This window comes from Bombina bombina, chromosome 4 (assembly GCF_027579735.1).
Source record: "Bombina bombina isolate aBomBom1 chromosome 4, aBomBom1.pri, whole genome shotgun sequence".
NCBI lineage: Eukaryota > Metazoa > Chordata > Amphibia > Anura > Bombinatoridae > Bombina > Bombina bombina.
The window spans coordinates 43,371,107-43,390,428 of NC_069502.1; the positions used below are offsets into that span (position 1 = coordinate 43,371,107).

The 19,322-nt window shown below is 40.3% G+C and overlaps 1 protein-coding gene across 1 annotated transcript in view; it reads right to left on the reverse strand.

Moving 5' to 3' along the window:
- LOC128655230 (C-type lectin domain family 1 member A-like) overlaps positions 1–19,046 on the reverse strand; it is a 140,217-nt gene extending 121,171 nt beyond the window's left edge. The window contains exons 1-2 of the mRNA XM_053708897.1: positions 18,954–19,046; positions 7,946–8,049 (exon numbers count right to left, since the gene is read on the reverse strand). Of these exons, the coding sequence (XP_053564872.1) occupies positions 7,946–8,049; positions 18,954–19,037 (188 nt within the window). The 5' untranslated portion in view covers positions 19,038–19,046. The remainder of the gene's footprint in view (positions 1–7,945; positions 8,050–18,953) is intronic.
- Between the last annotated feature and the right edge of the window lie 276 nt (positions 19,047–19,322).

Below are 19,322 nucleotides of genomic sequence, written 5' to 3' on the forward strand. Positions count from 1 at the left end.
AAAAATTATTGGGGCTGTAGCTAATCCAAAAGGGAAGAGCTACAAACTGGTAATGCCTGTCTAGGAAGGCAAACCTGAGAAACCGATGATGAACTTTGTGTATCGGAATGTGAAGATAAGCATCCTTTAAATCCACTGTAGTCATATATTGACCCTCCTGGATCATAGGTAGGATGGTACGAATAGTCTCCATCTTGAATGATGGAACTCTGAGGAATTTGTTTAAGATCTTTAGATCCAAAATTGGTCTGAAGGTTCCCTCTTTTTTGGGAACCACAAACAGATTTGAGTAAATCCCTGTCCCTGTTCCTCCTTTGGAACTGGATGGATCACTCCCATAACTAGGAGGTCTCGTACACAGTGTAAGAAGGCCTCTCTCTTTATCTGGTTTGCAGATAATTGTGAAAGGTGAACTCTCCCTTTTGGGGGGAAGCTTTGAAGTCCAGCAGATATCCCTGGGATATAATTTCCAACACCCAGTGATCCTGGACATCTCTTGCCCATGCCTGGGTGAAGAGTGAAAGTCTGCCCCCTACTAGATCCGTTACCGGATCGGGGGCCATTCCTTCATACTGTCTTAGAGGCAGCAGCAGGCTTTTTGGCCTGCTTACCTTTGTTCCAGGTCTGGTTAGGTCTCCAGACCATCTTGGACTGAGCAAAAGTTCCCTCTTGTTTTGCATTAGAGGAAGTTGATGCTGCACCTGCCTTGAAGTTTCGTAAGGCACGAAAATTAGTCTGTTTGGCCCTTGATTTGGACCTGTCCTGAGGAAGGGCATGACCTTTTCCTCCAGTGATATCAGCAATAATCTCCTTCAAACCAGGCCCGAATAGGGTCTGCCCCTTGAAGGGAATGTTAAGCAGCTTAGACTTTGAAGTCACGTCAGCTGACCATGATGTAAGCCATAGCGCCCTGCGCGCATGGATAGCAAAACCAGAATTCTTAGCCGTTAGTTTAGTCAAATGAACAATGGCATCAGAAACAAAAGAATTGGCTAGCTTAAGTGCCCTAAGCTTGTCAAGTATGTCATCCAATGGAGTCGCTACCTGTAAGCCTCTTCCAGAGACTCAAACCAGAACGCCGCAGCAGCAGTGACAGGAGCAATGCATGCAAGGGGCTGTAGGATAAAACCTTGTTGAATAAACATTTTCTTAAGGTAACCCTCTAATTTTTTATCCATTGGATCTAAAAAAGCACAACTGTCCTCGACAGGGATAGTAGTACGCTTTGCTAGAGTAGAAACTGCTCCCTCCACCTTAGGGACTGTCTGCCATAAGTCCCGTGTGGTAGCGTCTATTGGAAACATTTTTCTAAAAACAGGAGGGGGAGAGAACGGCACACCTGGTCTATCCCATTCCTTATTAATAATTTCTGTAAACCTTTTAGGTATTGGAAAAACATCAGTACACACCAGAACTGCATAGTATTTATCCAGTCTACACAATTTCTCTGGCACTGCAATTGTATCACAGTCATTCAGAGCAGCTAAAACCTCCCTGAGCAACACGCAGAGGTGTTCAAGCTTAAATTTAAATGTAGAAATATCAGAATCAGGTTGCATCATCTTCCCTGAGTCAGAAACATCACCCACAGACTGAAGCTCTCCTTCCTCAGCTTCTGCATATTGTGAGGCATTATCAGACATGGTTCTTAAAGCGTCAGTATGCTCTGTATTTCGTCTAACCCCAGAGCTATCTCGCTTTCCTCTAAATTCAGGTAGTCTGGCTAATACCGCTGACAGTGTATTATCCATGACTGCCGCCATGTCTTGTAAAGTAAATGCTATGGGCGCCCTAGATGTACTTGGCGCCATTTGAGCGCGAGTCCCTTGAGCGGGAGTCAAAGGATCTGACACGTGGGGAGAGTTAGTCAGCATAACTTCCCCCTCGTCAGATTCCTCTGGTGATAAATTTTTTAAAGACAGAATATGATCTTTATTGCTTAAAGTGAAATCAATACATTTGGTACACATTCTAAGAGGGGGTTCCACCATGGCTTTTAAACATAATGAACAAGGAGTTTCCTCTATGTCAGACATGTTTGTACAGACTAGCAATGAGACTAGCAAGCTTGGAAAACACTTTAAATCAAGTTAACAAGCAAATATAAAAAACGGTACTGTGCCTTTAAGAGAAACAAATTTTGTCAAAATTTGAAAAATAGTGAAAAAAGGCAGTAAATCAAACGAAATTTTTACAGTGTATGTAATAAGCTAACAGAGCATTGCACCCACTTGCAAATGGATGATTAACCCCTTAGTTCAAAAAACGGATCAAAAAAACGATATGGATGTTTTTTAACAGTCACAACAAACTGCCACAGCTCTGCTGTGGCCCTACCTTCCCCAATAAACGACTTTGGAAAGCCTTAGAGCCCTTTAGAGATGTCCTTTAGCATTCAGGGGACTTCTGAGGGAAGCTGGATGTCTCATTCTGTAATTTTAACTGCGCAAAAAAGCGCTAAAATAGGCCCCTCACACTCATACTACAACAGTGGAAAGCCTCAGGAAACTGTTTCTAGGCAAAATTTAAGCCAGCCATGTGGAAAAACTAGGCCCCAATAAAGTTTTATCACCAAAGCATATATAAAAACGCTTAAACATGCCAGCAAACGTTTTATATTGCAATTTTATAAGAGTATTACCTCTGAGAATAGGCATGATACCAGTCGCTATTAAATCACTGTATCCAGGCTTAACTTACATTAATCCGGTATCAGCAGCATTTTCTAGTGTTTTCCATCTCTAGAAAAAATTATAACTGCACATACCTGATAGCAGAATAAACTGCACGCCATTCTCTCGCTGAAGTTTTACCTCATCTGTGTAATCCCCTCAGACATATGTGAGAACAGCAATGGATCTTAGTTACAACCTGCTAAGATCATAGAAAACGCAGGCAGATTCTTCTTCTATTTACTGCCTGGGATAAAATAGTACAACTCCCGTACCATTTAAAAATAACAAACTTTTGATTGAAGAGAAAAAACTAACTATATTTCACCACTCTCTCTTACTACCTCCATACCTATATAACAGCTCTGCTGTGGGTGTCCTCTTGCAACTTCCTGTTGGGAATGAGAATATCCCACAAGTAATGGATGATCCGTGGACTGGATACACCTTACAAGAGAAATAATACTTAGTGCAACAGGAAGTGAGTGTTTAGCATAAACATACTTGGCAAACTGCCTAGATTTTGCATGGGTATTCAATATTAAAGGGACACTGAGCCCAAATTTTTTCTTTCGTTATTCAGATAGAGCAGCCCATTTTAAGCAACTTTCTAATTTACTCCTATTATCAATTTTTCTTCGTTCTCTTGCTATCTTTCGGCTAGATTACAAGTTTTGTCGGTAAAAACTTGCGGTGCTAACTAGCCTTTTTTTTCCAGCGCTGACTTTAAACAACGCTGGTATTACAAGTTTTCTGAATGGCTGCGTTAGCCTCAGAAAAGTGAGCGTTGAGCAAATTTAGCGCCACTTCTACCTGTAATATCAGTGTTGCTTACGGTATCAGTAAGCTGACAAAACGTGCTCGTGCACGATCTCCCCATAGGAAACAATGGGGCTGAGCTGGCTGAAAAAAAGCCTAACACCTGCAAAAAAGCAGCGTTCAGCTCCTAACACAGCCCCATTGTTTCCTTTGGGAAAATACTTTCTAAGTCTACACCTAAAACCCTAACATGAACCCCGAGTCTAAATACCCCTAACCTTACACTTATTAACCCCTAATCTGCCGCCCCCGACATCCTCTCCACCTGCATTATATTATTAACCCCTGATCTGCCGCTCCGGACACCGCCGCCACCTACATTATACCTATGAACCCCTAATCTGCTGCCCCTAACATCATCAACACCTACATTATATTTATTAACCCCTACTCTGCCGCCCCCAACCTCGCCGCCACCTAACTACAATTATTAACCCTTAATCTGCCGACCGGACATCGCCGCCACTATAATAAATGTATTAACCCCTAAACCGCCGTACTCCCGCCTCACAAACACTAGTTACATTTTATTAACCCCTAATCTGCCCCCCTCCGTCGCCGACACCTACCTACAATTATTTACCCCTAATCTGCCGCCCCAACATCGCCGCTACTATATTAAATGTATTAACCCCTAAACCTAAGTCTAACCCTAACCCTAACACCCCCTAACTTAAATCTATTTTTAATAAATCTAAATAAAATTACTATAATTAAATAAATTATTCCTATTTAAAAATAAATAATTACCTATAAAATAAACCATAAGATAGCTACAATATAACTAATAATTACATTGTAGCTATTTTAGGATTTATATTTATTTTACAGGCAACATTGTATTTATTTTAACTAGGTACAATAGCTACTAAATAGTTAATAACTATTTAATAGCTACCTAGTTAAAATAATTACAAAATTACCTGTAAAATAAATCCTAACCTAAGTAACAAATACACCAACGCTACACTATCAATAAATTAATTAAATAAATTAACTACAATTATCTAAAATAAAATACAATTAAATAAACTAAACTATAGTACAAACACAAACAAACACTAAATTACAAAAAATACAAAAATATTACAAGAAATTTAATCTAATTACACCTAATCTAATCCCCCTAATAAAATACAAAAGCCCCCCAAAATAATAAAATTCCCTATCCTAAACTAAATTACAAATAGCCCTTAAAAGGGCCTTTTGCGGGGCATTGCCTTAAAGTAATCAGCTCTTTTACCTGTAAAAAAAAGAAATACCCCCCAACATTACAAACCACCACCCACACACCCCTACTCTAAAACCCACCCAATCCCCCTTAAAAAAAAACCTATCACTACCCCATTGAAGATCATCCTACCTTGAGCCGTCTTCACCCAGCTGGGCACCGATGGGGCAGAAGAGGACATCCGGACCGGCACAAGTCTTCATCCGATCCAGCCAGAAGTCTTCATCGAATCCGGGCAGAAGAGGTCCTCCAAGCGGCAGAAGTCTTCATCCAAGCGGCATCTTCTATCTTCAATCAATCGGAGCGGAGCGGGTCCATCTTCAATCCATCCGACGCGGAGCCATCCTCTTCTTCCGATGTCCTAACACTGAATGAATGTTCCTTTAAATGACGTCATCCAAGATGGTGCCCCTCGAATTCCGAATGGATCAGCCAATAGAATTGACCTCACATTCTATTGGCTGATCCCATCAGCCAATTGGATTGAACTTCAATCTGATTGGCCGATTAAATCAACTAATCGGATTTTTCCTACCTTAATTCCGATTGGCTGATAGAATCCTATCAGCCAATCGGAATTCGAGGGACGCCATCTTGGATGACGTCATTTAAAGGAACCTTCATTCAGTGTTAGGACATCGGAAGAAGAGGATGGCTCCGCGTCGGATGGATTGAAGATGGACCCGCTCCGCTCCGATTGATTGAAGATAGAAGATGCTGCTTGGATGAAGACTTCTGCCGCTTGGAGGACCTCTTCTGCCCGGATTCGATGAAGACTTCTGGCTGGATCGGATGAAGACTTGTGCCCGGATTCGATGAAGACTTCTGGCTGGATCGGATGAAGACTTGTGCCCGTCCAGATGTCCTCTTCTGCCCCATCGGTGCCCGGCTGGGTGAAGACGGCTCAAGGTAGGGTGATCTTCAATGGGGTAGTGTTAGGTTTTTTTTAAGGGGGGGGGGATCAGGTGGGTTTTAGAGTAGGGGTGTGTGGGTGGTGGGTTGTAATGTTGGGGGGGTATTCCTTTTTTTTACAGGTACAAGAGCTGATTACTTTGGGGTAATGCCCCGCAAAAAGCCCTTTTAAGGGCTGATAAAAGAGCCGATTACTTTGGGGCAATGCCCCGCAAAAGGCCCTTTTAAGGGCTATTTGTAATTTAGTTTAGGATAGGGAATTTTATTATTTTGGGGGGCTTTTTTTATTTTATTAGGGGGATTAGATTAGGTGTAATTAGATTAAACTTCTTGTAATATTTTTTTGTAATTTAGTGTTTTTGTACTATAGTTTAGTTTATTTAATTGTTTTTTATTTTAGATCATTGTAGTTAATTTATTCAATTAATTTATTGATAGTGTAGTGTTAGGTGTATTTGTAATTTAGGTTAGGATTTATTTTACAGGTAATTTTGTAATTATTTTAACTAGGTAGCTATTAAATAGTTATTAACTATTTAATAGCTATTGTACCTAGTTAAATTAAATACAAAGTTGCCTGTAAAATAGATATAAATCCTAAAATAGCTACAATGTAATTATTAGTTATATTGTAGCTATCTTATGGTTTATTTTATAGGTAAGTATTTATTTTTAAATAGGAATAATTTATTTAATTATAGTAATTTTATTCAGATTTATTAAAAATAGATTTAAGTTAGGGGGCTGTTAGGGTTAGTGTTAGACTTAGGTTTAGGGGTTAATACATTTAATATAGTAGCGGCGACGTTGGGGCGGCAGATTAGGGGTTAATAATTGTAGATAGGTGTCGGCGACATTTGGAGGGGCAGATTAGGGGTTAATAAAATTTAACTAGTGTTTGTGAGGCGGGAGTGCGGCGGTTTAGGGGTTAATACATTATAGTGGCGGCGATGTCCGGTCGGCAGATTAGGGGTTAATAATTGTAGTTAGGTTGTGGCGACGTTGGGGGCGGCAGATTAGGGGTTAATAAATATAATGTAGGTGTCGGCGATGTTAGGGGCAGCAGATTAGGGGTTCATAGGTATAATGTAGGTGTCGGCGATGTTAGGGGCAGCAGATTAGGGGTTCATAGGTATAATGTAGGTGTGGCAATGTCCGGTCGGCAGATTAGGGGTTAAATAATTTTATTATGGTGTTTGCGATGTGGGGGGGGGGCCTCGGTTTAGGGGTTAATAGGTAGTTTATGGTTGTTAGTGTACTTTGTAGCACTGTAGTTAAGAGCTTTATGTTACGACGTTAGCCCATAAAACTCTTAACTACTGACTTTTATATGCGGTAGGAGTCTTGGAGGTAGAGGCTGTACCGCTCACTTCTTCCAAGACTTGTAATACCAGCGTTAGGAAAATCCCATTAAAAGGATAGGATACGCAATTGACGTAAGGGGATTTGCGGTATGGAAAAGTCGCGGAAGAAAAGTGAGCGGTACACCTGTACCTGCCAGACTTGTAATACCAGCGGGCATTAAAAAGCAGCGTTAGGACCCCTTAACGCTGCTTTTTAAACATAACGCCAAACTCGTAATCTAGCCGTTTATTTGCAAAAGAAGGCATTTATGCTTTTTTTTATTCAGTACTCTGAACAGCACTTTTTTATTGGTGGATGAATTTATCCACCAATCAGCAAGAACCACCCAGGTTGTTCACCAAAAATGGGTCGGCACCTAAACTTACATTCTTGCATATCAAATAAAGATACCAAGAGAATGAAGAAAATTTGATAATAGGAGTAAATTAGAAAGTTGCTTAAAATTGCATGCTCTATCTGAATCATGAAAGAAAAAATTTGGGTTCAGTGTCCCTTTAAGTTACAAATATGTGTTTAATACTTTATACTGTTGCAAATGTGACATTAATACTGTGACTGCAAAGTGTTACATACATTCTGTCACACCCCTGCAAAGTCTAGGCAGTTTTGCCAAGTATGTTTATGCTGCACTAAGTATATTTTAATTATTTTTGTGGCTAGCAGGCACAACGATAACTAACTCACTGAGAAACAGAGACCTCTAACAATTAATATCTTAGTAAATCTTTACATAAACTCAAGCTGCATAATTGTTGGTGACTTTTAGTGAATCTATGCTACAGTGTATTTAAATACAACTTCACTGACATTTACCCAATTTGCTATTTCTTGCATGTAGATTACATCCTGTATACTGTACCAGACTCATACTTTTATTCACTAGGCTAAAAAATGCACCATAATAATACAAAACGTTGATTTAAGTTTAGTAAGATAAGGAACTCACTCTCCAGTAAATGGGGAACCATCGTTCCATTGTAGATTGCCATTGTGATTCCTCAAAGCAACCCAAAGGTCTTTACCGGTCTTACTTTTTTCTTCAGCAGCAGCCTGTGAGAGACCAAGAAACATGTTTAACTCTTATTATTATTATGCTTATAAAACAGGGATCAACGAAATCATGTTCTGTTATATTTGCATTTTTTTTAAAGAAATCTAATTTAGGAAGTAACCCTTACATTTTTTTTTGGTAAGAAAAAAAATGGTTCTAATGAATTGTTTAGGGGGGGTGAGCATATTTGAATTGCACTCCCTGGTCAGACTTTGTAAATAGGCTGTACGTCAGTTTTAAACAAGGTTTGGAAAGAGTTCCAAAAAAGGGATGCTCTAATAGCACTCTGTGCCCAGACTAGGAGGCCCATTTATCAAGTATGGAGCTTGTGGGCCTGTGTTTCTGGTGAGTCTGAAGACTCGCCAGAAACAGCAGTTATGAAGCAGCGGTCTAAAGCTGGTGCAATACTGAATATGGAGAGTGTATTGCTCTCCACATTCAGCGAGGTCTTGCGGACCTGATCCGCACTGTCGGATCAGGTCCGCAAGACCTTTGTACAAAGGGGCATATTTATCAAGCTCACAAAGACCACTGCTCCATAACCTGTCCGCCTGCTCTTAGCAGGCGGACAGACATCCCCGGAAATCAACCCGATCGAGTACGATCGGGTTGATTGACACCCCCTGCTGGCGGCCAATCTGCCGCGAGTCTGCAGGGGGTGGCGTTGCACCAGCAGCTCTTTTGAGCTGCTGGTGCAATGCTGAATATGGCGAATGTATTGCTCGCCGTATTCAGCGAGGTCTGGCGGACCTGATCCGCCCTGTCGGATCAGGTCCGCCAGATCTTGATAAATAGGGATCATAGGCTTCTAGGAGTGAGGCAGGAAATGTTAAAATATAACTTTTATTCTGTATCTTTAAAAGATGGGTGAAATATTAAACATTCATATCACGAGTTATTGCTGCATTATATTACAATATTAAGATAGTTGTCTCCTGTTTTTCTGCTACCTGGCTTTTATCAATGGTTATATAATGTCAGGAAACACTTTTAAGCAAAGTTTGTGGTTTAATGAAATCACTGTTGTCTGTGAAAGCTGAGATGACACCGCATCCGCACAATAGTTCACAATTAAAAAGAATAGTGTAGTAGTCAGTCTATTGACATTGGTATATAATATTTTGGATAAGGTCTGTTTCTAGTTCCAGCTCTGATATATAAATCTATTGTGGTTGATTGCTGTACAGATAGGGTGTCACTAGTATGTACTATATTCAGGGTGGTGTGCAGCTGTTATATTGTATTGCTTTGCCATCTCATAGATTCGATTTGTGGCATAAAATTGCAATAGTTATATTAGCAACAATGTTGTTGCTGTCTTAAAGTTAATTAGCAATTTGATTACACTGCCGTTTATTCATACGGTAATGCTAATGTTCTCTTATCAGTGAGAGGCACAAACACACTGTTTAATAGTTTCCTACACACAGGGACACATCTGAATTTCTACCACAACGTATCTCTAGGCAGTTCTGATCTGGATGGTATTTATCTTTGATGATACCAGTCGCTATAGAGTGGCGCATATGAGTCAGTATTGATTGCTTTAATATAATATGCATGTAACCCTGTTCATTCTTATCTGAGTATGTTCTTATATCAGGAATATTGGATTATGATTCTATGTTCAAATCTTGTAACTTAGGATCGATCTACTCAGAGTTTCTTGAACAGTGTAAGTGTTTAAAATGACAGTCAAGTCCAAAAAAAAATTTCATAATTCAAATAGGACATGTAATTTCTTTCCTAAGACATGGAGAGTCGACGACATAATTCCAATTACTAGTGGGATAATAACTCCTGGCCAGCAGGAGGAGGCAAAGAGCACCCCAGCAGAGCACCCCAGTCATTTCCTTTACCCATACCCCCTAGTCATCCTCTTTGCCTCTGTCAATGGAGGATGTGTATTTGGTGTCTGAAAATTGTATTCCTTTTATGGGTACTTTTCCCTGCAAGCAAGGATTGGGGTTTAGCTGTGTCCACGTCAATCTCTTGAGTAAGAGTAGTGGTGGCTTTTAAGCAGTTAGAAAGTGGTGAGGTTGTCCTTGCTTTGTTTTCTAACATATTTGCTACCCCTGTTATAGAAAGCCAGAGTTGGTTACTCTGTTCTCTCGTTTTCTACAGGTCTCTGATAGGAGTATGTGACCTTTCACACCTGATGAGTTGTCTTTCTGCCCAACAGCTTTATATGCAGGTAGGTCCTCTTGCCTCCTAGGTACTGGAGTCTTGCACTATAGATTTATGCATTACTTTTCATGGGACATATGTAATCCTTTATTAAGGATTTTTTGGGGGACAGTGGATAGACGCTTGTGGTTTCTGGAGACTAAGAGGTTAATGCTTTCCCTTATGTTTTATGGGACTGTTGACCTTGTGGCTATAACTTTTGGTTGGCAGTAAGCTAGACAAGTAATTTATTTAATTGGCTACTTTCCATTTTTACTGTTAAGGACAGGAACACACACTTATCTTATTGAGCAGTTCTTTTTACTGCCGCTCACATTACCTTCCGCTCTTCCGCTTGCAAGTCGGAGCGGAGCGGCGTCATTCCTAAGTGAAGCTCTCTGCTGTGGTGGTTTGTTTGCTCAATCTACAGGTGAGTTTCGTGCTTGGGGATAAACTTTGAAGGTTCAGGTAGGGCACCTCAGCTCAGACTGTCTGAGGTGTAGAGGTGCAATTTTGTATTTTTTTTTAATTGGGTCTTAGCGTTTTTTTGTGCTCTGCGTAGTTTACCTTACTTAAAGTGACAGTAGTTGTTTTGTTGTAAATTATTTTTTTTACTCAATTTTTGCAATTTAATTTAACTATGGACTCTGAACAGGGGTCTGATTCTTTTGATAAATATTTATTGTGCTTAGAGGCCCAAATTGTTTTGCCTATGCAATTTTGCTCCTCTTGCTTAGATAGGACCTTCAAATTTAAGGATAAATGACTCCCTTCTGAGCCTATAGTCTCTCAGGATAATGCTGTTCAGGATATGCCACAGCTTTCTCCTCAAATGTCCCAAGCCTCAATGGCATCACATACAGTGCCCTGCGGTTCCTTTCAGACTCCTGAAGGCATGTTTTTGCCAATAGATTTTGCTACACAGATATCTTCTGCGTTGTCTGCGGCTTTATCTGCTTTTCCCATGGCGGGTTAGCGCAAGAGGAACTCAAAACATTTTTTCTGATAATTAAGGTGTCTGTTCCATCTTCTTCTTCAATGGCTAACCTCCCCCGTAAATCGGATGAGAAGGATAACTCGGTTGCTTCTGAGGGTGAGTTCTCAGATTTTGACAGTATAAATCCTTTGACTGATACTTGCTTGAACACCTTTGTTTACTTCTTAAGGAGGTATTGGCTACTTTGGACGACTCCGATTGTTCTGTCGCTGTCAACCCTAAAAAATCTAGTAAACTTAATAAATACTATGATAATCCTTCCTCTGTGGAAGTGTTTCCTGTTCCAGATAATGGGATAAGCCAGGGATTCCTTTTTCCCTATCTCCTGTTTTTAAAAAGATGTTTCCTGTTGCTGACTCCATACAGGACTCATGGCGCACTGTGCCTAAGGTGGAAGGAGCTATTTCTACTCTGGCCAAGAGAACCACAATTTCTTTAGAGGATAGCTGTTCTTTTAAGGATCCCATGGACAAAAAGCTGGAGGCTTATTTAAAGAAAATATATGTTCATCAGGGACTACAATGGCAGCCTGATGTTTGTATTGCTACGGTGACAAGCGTAGCATCTTATTGGTGTGATGCTTTGTCCAAGTTGATTATAAAGTAGACTACGTTAGAGGAGATTCAAGATAGGATCAAGGCTGTCAAATTGGCCAATTCCTTTATCTCTGATGCCAGCCAACTTGCAAGTAATTAGACTGGGAGCCAAGATGTCTAGCTTCACTGTTCTAGCCCGCAGGGCTCTGTGGCTAAAATCTTGGTCGGCTGTTACCTCCAAGTCCAAGCTATTACGCTACCTTACAAGGGTAAGACCATGTTTGGTCCTGGTCTGGCGGAGATAATTTCTGAAATTACGGGTGGAAAGGGGTCTTTTCTACCGCAAGATAAGAAGAATAGACCTAAGGGGCTCCAAAATTATAATTTTCATTCCTTTCGTAACTTTAAGGGTCAAAAGTCTTCCTCTTCTTCCTCAAAGCCAGAGCAGTCTAAGTCCTCTTGGAGACCCAATCAGTCTTGGAACAAGGGGAAGCAATCAAAGAAACCTTCATTTGAGACTAAGTCAGCATGAAGTGTCTGCCCCCGGTCCGGGATTGGATTAAGTGGGGGCAGACTCTCTTTGTTTCGAAAAGCTTGGATATGCGATGTCCCAGACCCTTGGGCTGTGGACATAGTATCTCAGGGTTACAGAATAGAGTTCAAGACTTGTCCTCCCAGGGGCAGATTGCTCCTCTCAAGATTATCTGCAGATCAGGTAAAAAGAGAGGCATTCTTAAGCTGTGTTCAGGACCTTTCCTCCCTGGGAGTAATTGTTCCATTCCCAGTAAGGGAACAGGTTCTAGGATTCTATTCAAATCTGTTGTGGTTCCAAAAAAAAGGAGGGAACTTTTCGACCTATTTTAGACTTAAAATGTCTCAACAAATTTCTCAGGGTTCCGTCCTTCAAAATTGAAACCATTCGTTCCATTCTTCTTCTTTGGTCTAAGAGGGTCAGTTCATGATGACCATAGACCTGAAGGACATGTATTTTCATGTTCCCATTCACAGGGATCATCACCAGTTCCTGAGATTCGCTTTTCTAGACAAGCACTTTCAATTTTTTGCTTTTTCGCGTTTGGCCTTGCCACAGCTCCCAGAATCTTCACAAAGGTTGTGGGGGCTCTCTTGTCAGTTGTCAGGTCTCAGGGAATTGCGGTGGTGCCTTACCTGGACAACATATTAGTTCAGGCATCATCTTTTTAACTAGCAAACTCTCATACAGATATCTTGTTGTCTTTTCTATGTTCCCATGGATAGAAACTGAATCTGGAGAAGAGTTGCCTTGTTCCAACTACAAGGGTGTGTTTCTTAGGGACCATCATAGATTCTATATCTATGAAGATTTTTCTGACAGAGGTCAGAATATCTAAACTTCTCACTTCCTGCCTCTGTCTCCAGTCTACTGTTCGTCCATCAGTGGCTCAATGCATGGAGGTAATTGGTCTGATGGTCGCTTCCATGGACATCATTCCTTCTGCTCAATTCCATTTGAGAGCTCTACAATTATGATTGCTCAGGCCATGGAATGGAGACCATTCAGATTTATCTCAGATCCATTAATAAGAGACTCTCTAGTGGTGGATTTCTCAGGATCATCTGTCTCAGTGAACATTCTTCCGGGGGCCCTCAGGAGGACTCTTCTCTCCCAATTAAACATCTTGTAGTTGAGAGCAATCTTCAATGCCTTGATGGCTTGGCCTCAGTTGTCTTCAGCCCAGTTTACCAGATTCCTGTCTGACAACATCACCTCAGTGGCTTACATCAACCACAAAGGCCATGAAGGAGGTGACTTGCATCATTCAGTGGGCAGAAGCTCATGATTGTTTCCTGCCATCCACATTCCTGGAGTGAACAACTGGGAGGCAGATTTTCTGAGCAGACAGACCTTTCATCCCGGGGAGTGGGCTCCCCATCCGGAGGTGTTCTCTAGTTTAACCCTCAAGTTGGGGGTGGATCTTATGGTGTCTCATCAGAACGCCAAGCTTTCAAGGTATAGTTCAAGGTCAAGAGATCCTCAGGCTGTCCTGATAGATGCTCTGGAGGGTCCATGGGATTTTTATCTAGCATACCTGTTTCCTCCATTTTCTCTCCTTCCACAAGTTATTGCTCATATCAAACAGGAGAGAGCGTCTGTAATTCTAATAGCCCCTGCATGGCCTTGCAGGATCTGGTTTACAGACCTGGTGAAGATGTCCTCTCTTCCACCTTGGAGGTTACCTCTGAGGAAGGAACTTCTAACTCAGGGTCCTTTCCTTTATCCAAATCTAGTTTCTCTGAAGCTGAGGGCATGGAGATTGAATGCTTAGTCTTGGCTAAGCATGGATTTTCTGAGTCATTCATTGATACTATGCTTCAGACTCGCAAACCAGTTACTCGTAAAATTTACCATAAGGTAGGGCGTAAATACCTATATTGGTGTGAATCGAAAGCCTTCTCTTGGAGTAGGGTCAGGATTCCTAGAATTTTGTCTTTCTCCAGGAAGGTATGGAGAAGGGATTGTCAGTCAGTTCTCTGAAGGGTCAGATTTCTGCACTGTCTATTCTTTTACACAAACATCTGGCGGATGTGCCAGATGTTCAATCTTTTATTCAGGCTTTGGTCAGAATCAGGCCTTTGTTTAAATCTGTTGCTCCTAGCTTATTGCTATTTCCTCTGCTTGCAGAGTTTCTGAGCTCTTGGCTCTACAGTGTGATTCTCCTTACCTTATTTTTCATGCGGATAAAGCGGTCCTTTATACTAAATTGGGGTTTCTCCCTAACGTGGTTTTGGATCGAAACATTAATCAGGAAATTATTGTTCCTTCTCTTTGTCCTAATCCTTCTTCTCATAAGGAACGTCTTTTGCATAACGTAGATGTTGTGCGCGCTTTAAAATTTTACCTGCAGGCTAATGAAGATTTTTGTCAGTCTTCTGCCATATTTGTTTGTTTTACTGGATAGCGGAAGGGTCAGAAGGCAGAGAAGATATGATTCGTTTTGCTTATTATGACTGTTGGACAGCAGCCTCCTGAGAGAGTTACGGCTTATTCTACTAGGGCTGTCTCTTCATCTTGGGCTTTCAAAAATGAAGCTTCTGTGGAACAGATTTGCAAAGCAGCTACATGGACCTCTCTGCATACTTTTTCTAAATTTTACAAATGTTATACTTTTGCCTCGGCTTCCTTTGGGAGAAAAGTTCTTCAAGCGTTGGTGCTTTCGGTTTAGACCTGCTGTCTTGTTCTCTCTCCCTGTTCATTTCGTGTCCTCTAGCTTGGGTATTGGTTCCCACTAGCAATATGAATCATGTTGTGGACTCTCCATGTCTTAGGAAAGAAAACAAAATTTATGCTTACCTGATAAATTTCTTTCTTTACGGACATGGAGAGCCCACGACCCCACCCTTAATTAAGACAGTATTTTTTGTTATATCTCAGGCACCTCTACACCTTTGTGTTATCTTCTTCTTTCCATTTCCCTTCGGCTGAATGACTGGGGTTATGGTTAAGGGAAGTGACGCTTAACACCTCTGCTGGGGTGCTCTTTACTTCCTCCTGCTGGCCAGGAGTGAATATCCCACTAGTAATTGGAATGACGTTGTGGACTCTCCATGTCCGGAAAGAAAGAAATTTAGCAGGTAAGCGTAAATTTTGTTTTCTTTCCTAAGACATGGACATTCCACAACGTCATTCCAAATACTAGTTGATGGTGCCTGTATTTATGAAGCTCTTAAGTTTAGCTTTCAACTAAGAATACCAAAAGAACAAAGCAAAATTGGTGATAAAAGTAAATTGGAAATTTTTTTAAAGTGACATGCCCTATCTGAATCGTGAAAGTTTATTTTGAACTTGACTGTCCCTTTAACCTGTGGACAGTAGATAAGCGGAAGCTTACAACTTACGCTGTTCAAGAAACTTTGTGTAGATTGATCCTAAGTTACAGGATTTGAACATAGAATCATAATCCAATATTATTCATGATATAAGAACATACTCAGATAAGAATGAACAGGGTTAGATGCATATTATATTAAAGCAATCAATACTGACTCATATGTTTCACTCTATAGCGACTGGTATCAAAGATAAATACCATCCAGATAAGAAATGCCCCAGAGATAAGTTGTGGTAGAAATTCAGATGTGTCCCTGTGTGTATGAAACTATTAAATTGTGTGTTTGTGCCTCTCACTGATAAGAGAACATTAGCATTACCGTATGAATAAACGCAGTGTAATCAAATTGCTAATTAAGTTTAAGACAGCAACAACATTGTTGTTAATATAACTATTGCAATTTTATGCCATAAATCAAATCTATGAGACGGCAAAGCAATACAATATAACAGCTGCACACCACCCTGAATATAGTACATACTAGTGACACCCTATCTGTACAGCAATCAACCACAATAGATTTATATATCAGAGCTGGAACTAGAAACAGACCTTATCCAAAATATTATATACCAATGTCAATAGACTGACTACTACACTATTCTTTTTAATTGTGAACTATTGTGCGCATGGGGTGTCATCTCAGCTTTCACAGACAACAGTGATTTCATTAAACCACAAACTTTTGATTAAAAGTGTTTCCTGACATTATATAACCATTGATAAAGGCCAGGTAGCAGAAAACCAGGAGACAACTATCTTAATATTGTAATATAATGCAGCAATAACTCGTGATATGAATGTTTAATATTTCACCCATCTTTTAAAGATACAGAATTTCCTGCCTCACACCTAGTCTGGGCACATAGTGCTATTAGAGCATCCCTTTTTAGGAACATTTCCAAACCCATGTTTAACCCCTTAGCGACCAGATGCTTTCAGGGTATTGCAGTGATGCCTCGATATTGAGGCATCCTGCAATACCCTTTTTTAAGCATCCGATGCAGAGAGAGACACTCTGTGGCCCTCTCTGCATTGGCCAGCGATGGTGCAGATCGTTGGTGTGTGGGAGTCATAGCAGGGAGGCGGGTGGATTGCCCATCGCTGGAAAATTTCCGGTGTGTGTGGTCTGGGAATGCGTGGGGTGGCGGGAGCGTGTGCTCCAGGGGGCGGGAGCGTGCACGATGGGCGGGAGTGGGTGGGAACGCTACCCTATGGAACATAGTGGGCTATAAGTTTTGCAAAATAGAGGGCAATAAGATTTGGGAGAGGGATCTGGGAGGGGGAGCGGGGTAGGTTATTGAGGAGGGGGCAGCTACACTATGGAAAAAACAGGTTTATTTATTTATTTTTTTAAATTAGCACAATTTTACTGGAAACTGGCAGACAGCTGTCAGTACCTAAGATTGGGCCTAACAGTTAGAGGGGGGAGGGTTAGAGAGCTGTTTAGGGGGGTAAGGGAGGTTGGGAGGTAAGGGTGGATACTACCCTGCATAAAATATATATATATATATAAAAAAAAACACACACACACAAAACACACACAAAAAAACAAACAAACAACCTCTTATTTTTATACTGGCAGATTTTTTCTGCCAGTACTTAAAGGGACAGTTCACCCAAACATTTTCTCCCATTTAAATTGTTCCCAATGATCCATTTTACCTGCTGGATTGTATTAAATTGTTTACCAGTAGCTCTTTTAACCCTATTTTGGCATTTGAAATAGCTGATTTAGCCTGTGGTTTCCCAACCTATACTGAAAGTTTTAATACTGGAGTCTCAGCTATTGAATAGGCTAAGTAAACACAGACAGCAGAAGAAATTAAACTCACAGTGGGGTGCAGGATAGTTAAGTAATAAAATTATATTTTTCCAGACAAATATAAGATAAGAAGCAAGTGTGTATATATAAAGTGATAACATAATGAGATATGATATTACCTGAAACTCAACCCATTGTAATAGGCTGTGGTTTAAAAGCACAAAACCAGATACTTCATATACACAAATAAACCCGAAAATACAATTTCTCATACATTTTATGCTCTGCAGCTGGTAAAACAAGTACTGAAAATACATTATTATAAAAACAATTTTACAGTATACTGTCCCTTTAAGATGAGTGTGACATTTGGGGGGTGGGGGAGGGAAGAGAGCTGTTTGAGGGGGGACAGGGAGGGATCAGGGAGTGGGATGTGTCAGGTGGGAGGCTGATCGATACACTAAAGCTAAAATTAACCCTACAAGCTACCTAATTAACCCCTTCACTGCTAGGCATAATAGAAGTGTGGTATGCAGCAGCATTTAGCTGCCTTATAATTACCAAAATGCAATGCCAAAGCCATATATTTCTGAGCAAAGGGGGTCCTAGAGAAGCATTTACAACCATCTGTGCCATAATAGCACAAGCTGTTTGTAAATAATTTCAGTGAGAACCTAAAGTTTGTGAAAATGTTAACGATTTTTTTTTTTATCGCATTTAGTGGTGAAATGGTGGCATGAAATATAACAAAATGGGCCTACATTAAAACATTATGTTGTCTACTAAAAAAATATATTCATGTTTAGAATATATAAACTATTTAGCATGGTTGTTTTTTGGTGGTTGTAGATGGGTAACAGATTTTGGGGGTCAAAGTTAAAAAAAAAAGTGTGTTTTTTCAATTTTTTCATCATATTATATAAAAAAAAATTATAATAAATTATAAGATATGATGAAAATAATGGTATCTTCATAAACTGCTTTTAATGGTGAGAAAAGTGGTATATAATATGTGTGGGTACAGTAAATGAGTAAGAGGAAAATTACAGCTAAACACAAACACCACAGAAATGTAAAAACAGCCCTGGTCCCCAACGGTAAGAAAATTGAAAAATGGTCTGGTTACTAAGGGGTTAAAATTTACACATGATGCCAGCACCACTCCCCAAAAGAGGTTTGTATTAAAATTGGAGTTAACAGACTCCATGAAACATTAACAAAACTAGTTTGCCTATATAGTGCTGTTGCCAGTGTGTGGATATTTTGAGGCCGTACGTCAGGTTTGGATCTAAATTCTATTTCTCCAATGAGCTCTTCATATTTTTGTCTCCTAACTCTAATAATGAAGGGGAGTTAGCTTCATGGGTAATATAGCAAGAAGAGGCAAAAGCTCAGAATCTAAAAGATAGTGAATACGTTTCATTCAGGATGTTACAGAGGATTTGTTTTTGTGACATTTTCATCTCTCACGTCCCTTACCTGACAAGCTTCTCCTAGTTTACAAACAACATACTCCTCAACTGGATTATATATTTATCTTAACATATAGCACCCACCCACACGGATTTACCTTACTGCTACCAGGGTTGTTAAGAACGGCCAGTCCACCACCTTCTGAGATGCATAAATCACGGCAGGAAGTCCAATCCATCATTGTTTGTGATGTAAACATGGTAGTTGTGCTATTTGTCACTGTGTTGTTTGTCACTGTGCTGTTTGTCACTGGGCTGTTATGGGCACCTAGAAAAGAAATATCTCACATTACACTCTATTCAGACACATGAATATTACTCCAGAAGACTTAATGCAGATTGCTAGCAAAATAAAAAAAGTGATGAATTAACCTCATTCTCTACAAAAAATATCAAACTGCACATGAAATGCAACAATAGAGGGAAATGTTATTATCTTTATGTTAAGGGGCTGCATGCAAAAGCAT